The sequence below is a fragment of the Phaseolus vulgaris genome, chromosome 7, assembly GCF_051622355.1.
Source record: "Phaseolus vulgaris cultivar YP4 chromosome 7, ASM5162235v1, whole genome shotgun sequence".
Taxonomy (NCBI): Eukaryota; Viridiplantae; Streptophyta; class Magnoliopsida; order Fabales; family Fabaceae; genus Phaseolus; species Phaseolus vulgaris.
In genome coordinates this window covers 47,471,051-47,478,548 of record NC_143504.1, presented here as the reverse complement: position 1 = coordinate 47,478,548, position 7,498 = coordinate 47,471,051, and the positions used below count along the sequence as shown (strand labels likewise).

The 7,498-nt window shown below is 31.3% G+C and overlaps 1 protein-coding gene across 2 annotated transcripts; it reads left to right on the top strand.

Annotated features, from left to right (window-relative positions):
- Positions 1 to 285: 285 nt before the first annotated feature.
- On the top strand, positions 286 to 1,405 carry LOC137829611 (nuclear transcription factor Y subunit B-5-like). 2 transcript variants are annotated; one of them, XM_090305438.1, is made up of 2 exons: positions 286 to 404; positions 548 to 1,405. In XM_090305438.1, the coding sequence occupies exon 2, from the start codon at positions 563 to 565 to the stop codon at positions 1,013 to 1,015; it is 453 nt and encodes a 150-aa protein (XP_090161564.1). In that variant the 5' UTR covers positions 286 to 404; positions 548 to 562; the 3' UTR covers positions 1,016 to 1,405. The 2 variants fall into 2 exon arrangements, with proteins under 2 accessions (XP_090161564.1, XP_090161565.1); XM_090305439.1 differs by lacking the exon at positions 286 to 404 and having other exon boundaries at positions 432 to 924; positions 1,125 to 1,405.
- The last annotated feature ends 6,093 nt before the right edge of the window (positions 1,406 to 7,498 follow it).

Sequence of the window (7,498 nt, the reverse complement as noted above, 5' to 3'; positions counted from 1 at the left end):
AGTTTGAAATGGATTAATTTACAGCATTATTTACTGTACTTGGTTCCAAATTATGGACAGCATTAGTAGACGAAAATGGTTAAATATAATAAGATATAAAAGGAAAGGGATGACATTGAGTCAATTGATACTAAGATACAATAAGATATAAAAGGAAAGGTGGAAAAGTAGGGGACCACTCTCTATAATTGTTACAAGTTTTGAGTCATTTTCTTCAAGGATCTCGGAAAGTTGAATTGCCCCACGAACACTTAGAGATCCATATTTAAGGTTAAACCATCTCAAAAGATATAAACCTAACTCACACCAACAAACGGAATTGCCTGCCACTGTGTCCCCTTATAAGACTGACCTTCTTCTGTTCATCAAGTGCCATGTGTCATCAATGACTTAAATACCACATGGTGCGCATACACATAGACATGCACGTTTTTTGAACATAAATCATGAGATGGATCTGCTGCAACAATACATATAGAGTTTAGCTATATATAACCATATATTGAGTACTGACCACAACTGAGAGCAACGTGTCTGTGTTTGACAGGACTAAAGTACACAGATGGGTGACAACATCAACATTGGCAAAGTCTTGGACAGAGAAGGCTTTAAGTACAGCTTCACATCTTCAACTGCAACTGCAAGTGACACCTCTGAACAAGATGGGGTCATTAAGGAGCAGGATCGGTTGCTTCCAATAGCTAATGTGGGGAGAATCATGAAGCAAACTCTTCCTCCCAATGCCAAGATCTCAAAAGAAGCTAGAGAAACCATGCAGGAATGTGTCTCCGAGTTCATTAGCTTTGTCACTGGGGAAGCTTCTGACAAGTGTCACAAGGAGAAGCGCAAAACCGTGAATGGTGACGATATTTGCTGGGCCTTGGCTACCCTAGGGTTTGATGACTACGCTGAGCCTCTTAAAAGGTACTTGCATAAGTATAGGGAGCTGGAGGGTGAGAGAGCAAACCAAAATAAGGGTAACAGTTATGAAAACAACAACATCGCAAACATATAATTAAGTGGGGAAGGCGAAGGCTTCCTCCAATTCCCATCTTCAACGTGATTCATATAGCTCAAATTACCAGTTCTTCTTCACCTGATCTACTTTTCTCCTCACATTTCAGATGTTCAAGGTGCTTCTATCCTTATTTGGTATATATGTATGAGGTGAGTCCTATAAGCGTAGACGTGTTTTAGACCTTATCTTTTTTTCTGGGTTGAAATTGCTGGGTTTGACACTAGATGATCAACACCTAGTAGCTTGAGAATCGTGAGTTATATCTAATCTTTGTATTTTTGTATGTCCAATAATAAGCTTTAATCATTTCCAGAATTCACTGGCAAATAGGCCTGCATCTTTACTTGTAAATGTGAATGTGAAGATCTTAATTTGAGCATTATTGTCTAACTTTTTTATCCTTAACTCTTCACATCATCTTGCAATTGGGAACTTGAATATTTGAACAATTGATAAGGCTGCTTCCAAGAGTTTCCGCTGTCAATTAAGTTCATCGATGAAATGAGTACTTATATGAAATGTCCTGCAAAGTGGTTCAGATACTCGCTTCCTACACTTGGAGTGAATTTGGAGAGCTATGGAGAGAGCCAAAAGGATATAACTAATCATAGTAACATATAAATAATCTTTTCCTTTTCCTGTGATTTGGATCTCATTAATCAGTATGTATTTGCCAGCTAATCCAGATTCAAGTAAGAATTTCTCCATTGCAGAAACTATGACTTCTTTTTACCCTAACTAATTAAGAGATATGATGGATGTATTCGACGAAACTATTTCTTGTGCATAAGAATATCAAATACAACTGTTTTTTATGTTAAAGGGTTTTGTTTTGTGCAATTATTTTTCTTTTGTGCTTTAATTTTTCATTTTTTGTTTTTGGATTTGTATAACCCTCAACGTTTAGAATCTAGTTTTCTGATGTTCCAGTCATTTTCTCCAATTTGTTCCTGTTTTAGTAATGTTTCAGCTTTTTAGGGTCTTAAATGTTTCTGATGAGTAGACTTGAACTCATTTAAGGAAATAAATATCTCACAATACCTTTTTTTTTTTAATTCACAGCACTCTAATTAGAAGCTCAAATAAAAAACTAAGTTCTTCACTACTTGAAGCAACAGAGAGGTGAATTAACTCATGGTTTTAATAAATAATTTTGATATATGTTCTTGTTTTCCTTCTCTCTCTACCTTCGGTCTGTCACTGATGCTCCAAGTTTCCTGCTTAGCCTTCCTTTTTCGGTCTTCTGACTCTACAGACGGTGGTGGTACCTGCAGAAGACACTCCAACGCTCAAGTCAGTCAGGATGTCGACACTCGGATGTCAGAGTACTGTAGATAATGATGTACCTTTCTCCTTGAAATATGTGTTATTTATATTACCTTAATGATTGGTGGGTCGAATTAGAATGTTAGTTCAAGTTTAGGGTTGTGCTAAACAACCCTTAATTATGTATTAACCCTGCTGACTTGATCAACCCATGACATGATGCCTAGGGACAGTCACGCATAATCATATGACTCTCTCACTGTGGTGAAGTGACTGAGTGATAAAGTTCCTCACCGAGTAAATGAGTCACTTGATCGTCCTATTACAATATATATTATTAATTCAACATGGAGAAGAAATTCAACGTTTACAATAAATAATGGTAGTGAATTAAAGGATTAGAAGGATTCATCAGACAGCGTTTGATGCCGAAGGAAAGAAACTGAAGTGAAGAGAAAGGTGACTTTGGCATTCTTTCATTTTAAAAACAATTGAAAGGTTCTTTTACGAAATATAAACTCTTATGATAATGCTAAAAAATAATAATTTGTAACATAAACAAAATATTTGGAATGACCAAACTTTCTATACAAAGGCAAAATATAGAAAGAAAAATAGTCTATTATAATACTTTATGCATACACGAACGCCGAAACATGAAGCCGGCAAAGACTTTCCCATACTCATCTTACAATACATAATGAGGAAAACTTAAGCGTGTTAATAGAACTTTTTTTTATAAACGGAGAATAAATAAAATTGAAAGAAAATCTCAGGAATGGTTCGAGTTTTATACATAAATAACTCCAAAATTTAGAGTCAAACAACTCCAAAAAATAGCACCTCTTTATCATTAATGTTTCAAGCAAAGCTAACCGAGCTTGTTCCATTCTTGATTTTGTGTTGCATAAACACACACTACCACCACTAGCACTAGGATAGTCACATGGTCCATTGATCCTATGAGATACAAGTAGCAATCTTATGAGGAGGTTTGAGTGGGAGAAGACCCAGGTCTCTCAGCTTTATGAGGAGGTTTCTGGGTTGAGCCTTGTTTTGGATTCTGATGACTGGTGGTCTTGGAAAGGTAGTGTGCCTCCAAATTTTTTGGTGAATTCTGCCTATAGTCTTTTGAGGGGAGAAGGCAAAGGGGAGTTATCGTATTTTTATAATCTGTTTTGGAATTGTAAGGTTCTACCTGCTGCTCAGATTTTGGCCTGGGGAGTGTTGGAAAACAAGATTACTACTAAAGTTAACTTGGATAGACGTGAGGTGGTGATTAACAATACTCTTTGTTGTTTGTGTGGGGTACAAGAGGAATCTACGAATAATTTGTTCTTTGGTTGTAGAACTGCTTGGATAGTTTGGAACCGGTGTCTCTCGTGGTTAGGTTTGGTATCGGCTGTCCCATTGAGCCCTTCTCAAATTTTATTCAATTCTTTTTATGTAAGGCATTTGTATCTGTCAACTCAGTTCTGGGAAGCCTGTGGATTTTTGTGGTAAGGGAGATCTAGAATCATAGGAATAAATGGTGGAGTGGTGGATCACCTTGAAATTTTTTCTTTGACAAAACTGAATGTTTGGTCTTGGGTTACCTCTAAAGTTCTCGCTGCTCATTTTTCCTTTTCTGATTGGTATTTGGTCCCTATGTCTTGTCTCAATTTGTTATAAGTTGTTCGATTATTGTTTTCTTTAGTTGGTTTTCATGTGATAGTTGTTTGTGAGTTTGGGTCGGATGTTCTTTAGGAGGTTTTTAGTTTGTTTGTTTGTTGGATTATTATTCTCTTTAGAGGCTATGGTTGTTTATGGATTGTTTTCTGTTAGGTGGTGACTTCTTTTCTCGTTTGTTTGGGAGTGAGTGTTTTTGAGAGATGTGTTACAGTGTTTTGATATATTTAAGAGTGGAACCACTCTTAAAGTGGTTCTATTTATTTATTTTTGTTGATAAAAAAAATGTCCGTTTCAAATATTACATCCAACTTTCGAACCTAAAACCTTGTGCCTCGGTCCTAGCTAACCACCAGCTTATAACCCTACCTAAAGACTAAACTCATATTTGCCTCTCTAGTCTATATTCGGTGCTATTTGACCTATTACAAGTGGCTCCCTGAATACAGCTAGGTAGTGCATGGTGGGATTGAAATTTATGTGGGATTTCGTCGTGGAACGGTTTTTTTTATAAGGGTTAGAATAGCTAAAATGTCACATTCAATTTAATTCATTTATTAATGATAAAAAAAATCATTTCATATTTATTACCTTCTTCCCCTTTGTTGGGGTACTATAAGTTCTAGTCATATACCCCTTCAGATCATAGACTAATGTAAACCCTTCAGCCATGATGTTCCTTTGTTTTTTGGTATGTAATATTTAAGATTTTAAGGCCAATTTTTTTTGTGTTGCTGCCATGTATATTTGTAGAGGGAGAGTGAATGATGGTAATAGTTTTTTTTTATTATACATATAAATAAATAATTTGTTCATTCAGACACATTATAACAAAATTATTAAAAAAAATTAATTTTAAATATAAAAATAATTAGTTATTATTTGACTAAATTAAAAATTATTTTATAATTAAAAAAATCATTGATATCTAAAATAATTTATATTATAAAAGTTTTTAAATTGTTATCTAATCATTAGTTACCAAAATTTTAAATTAATCTTTATTAAATTTTTAGAAACTAATTTAAAATATAAAATATTAGTAACTAAAATATCGATAACTAATTTAAATATCCTCATCCTCTGGAGCAGTCATTTGTTAAAACTTTTAGATAAATAATGTAGCTAACGCAATCGAACCATCTACTCCATTAATTGTACACATCTATCAATACACTTTTCTAAATAACCCCCAACACTATGCTTCCAAGTTAGAAGGAGGATATTAGACGAGATGTTGAAAAAAAGAAAGAGAGTTTATGATGTATAAAATGGATGTCTATAAAGTTCTTTCTAGATCTGATGCTATTGTTGTAAATATTTTAGTTGAAAAGGTTAAGATTTAGCAGGTGATATGTATTGTTGTTATTAGTTGAAAATTTATATTATTATTTATTATTATTAAAGTAATAAATTTTAAAAAATTATTAGTTTCTAAAAAATATTAATTTATTAAATAATATATCATTTAATCAATATAGTTATTAATTATTTTTATATTTAAAATAAATTTTTATTTAATAATTTTCTTATATTAACATATTTAATAAAATGAGTTTATCGAAGGAATATTTTGTGGAATTATTTTGTAAATATGTGCAACATATTCATGGGTCGTAGCACCTGTAAGGTTCCATTTTAATTAATTTTTTATTATTAATTTAAAAAAATCACTTTATTCCGTGCACCGGTTAAGTAGATCTTATTTTCCCCTCAATTATCTATTTTATTTACCGTAAATTTATTTCAAATAAATAAAAATTCATACTTGACCCATTCACGATGACACAATTAATTAAATATAAGGATGGACCGAGGTAGACAAAAATGAGAAAAGAGAAAAGAAAGTAAAAAAAAAAAGTGAGGATCGAAATGCAATGAAAATGGAAATAAAAGTGAAATAAAAGATAAAATGAATAAATATTTTGACTTTTCATAAATTATTGAGTGAGCAAGTTGAGATAAATATGAAGTAGGTGATAATTTTGTGCAATTTATGACCGTCTATAACTAGTATGTTAGCTTCTATCTCCACCATTGCTTATTATTTGTCTCTTAGAAAAAAAAAACTAAAAAATATATAACAAATGGAGGCTGGTCAAAGGTGTTCTCGATGGACGGGATTCACATTGACATCCCCATATAAATGAAAGCGTCACTATTTTTTTATATTATTTTAAAATTATGAATTGATTATGTTATCAAATGAATTTAATTACAATGTAGAGATAGTTTATTTTATTTTTTTACACTTTGACATATCTGCATATACAAACCATGATTTCATTAGCTATTTTTCTTATTTTTTATTATTTACAAATAATATTAATATTATTAAAGACTATTGTTAAAGACCTTAAATAAATAAAGAATATTTAATAGTACTACACAAACTTTGTGATCATATTATAAATATTATGATTATAATTATTATTATTATTAACATTATTTTTATTTTTATCAACCATAATAATAATATTAATATTATTCATAATGACATTACTAATATTTTTAACATAAACATAAATAATGTTAATATAAATAATATTAATATTAATATAAATATTAATAATACTATTAAAACCCTAGCAAAATCCAGGGACCATATTTGTGACTCTACCTCCCACACCACACATGTTCCGTGGTATTGGATTTTAACTCCATCGATTGGTGGGTGTCCATGAACTTGCCATTTAATTTATTCGGTAGAATTTGTCTTCTAACATGTGAGGAGGATTCTGTGTCTATATTTATAATCTTCGTAAACAAGAACTTGTGTCTTATTTTGCTTCTTAGTTGGCATATGTTGAAATTGAACAGAGAAAGTGAATACAACACCAGTTAAAGCAATAAGAACAAAGCATATTATATAATTCGTCTTCATTTAATTAACTACCGTTGTGGGGAAGAAGTTCTCAGAAAAGTTGAAGTATATATAAAACAAGCTTAAGTTAAAACATTCTTTATAATAAACATGACTTCAATTGTTGCTATTAATTCATCTAAAACCGCATGGAAATATCAGTAATTGAAAAGGAAAAAAGCTGCATGATAGTGAGATTTGGACTTATACTTCTATCACAGTATTAAATAAATAAACATATATATATCAGGCCATACAAGCTAGAGAAGTAGGAAGATTAGAAATTTTGTTTATCGGCTAAGAAGATTAGAATTATTCTTGTGGAAATTAATTAGTGGCCAGAATATTGTTCAAAAGTACGATGATGATCACTAAGAAAAGTTATATTATAACTATAGAGCAATTATTTAATAATTTTCATAAATATAACAAAAATTGTCTCATTCCATAAATACATTGGTTATTTTTTATGTATTTCATTCGTAAATTCAAGTTAAATAAATTTTTGCTTAACTAACAAATTAACATAGATATATGATAATAAAATTAAGATATTTAACTAGACATAAACCTCATGTCTTCTCTGATTGGATCTTATCCTTAATAATCGGCATTAACATGACAACAAAATAAATTGTATGGCATAAAAGCTTCATTAGCCTTATTATTGCTTAACTTTTCCG

What these genes read in the sequence shown, in the direction of transcription:
- LOC137829611 (XM_090305438.1), top strand. Translation starts at nt 563, where the DNA reads ATGGGTGACAACATCAACATTGGCAAAGTCTTGGACAGAGAAGGCTTT.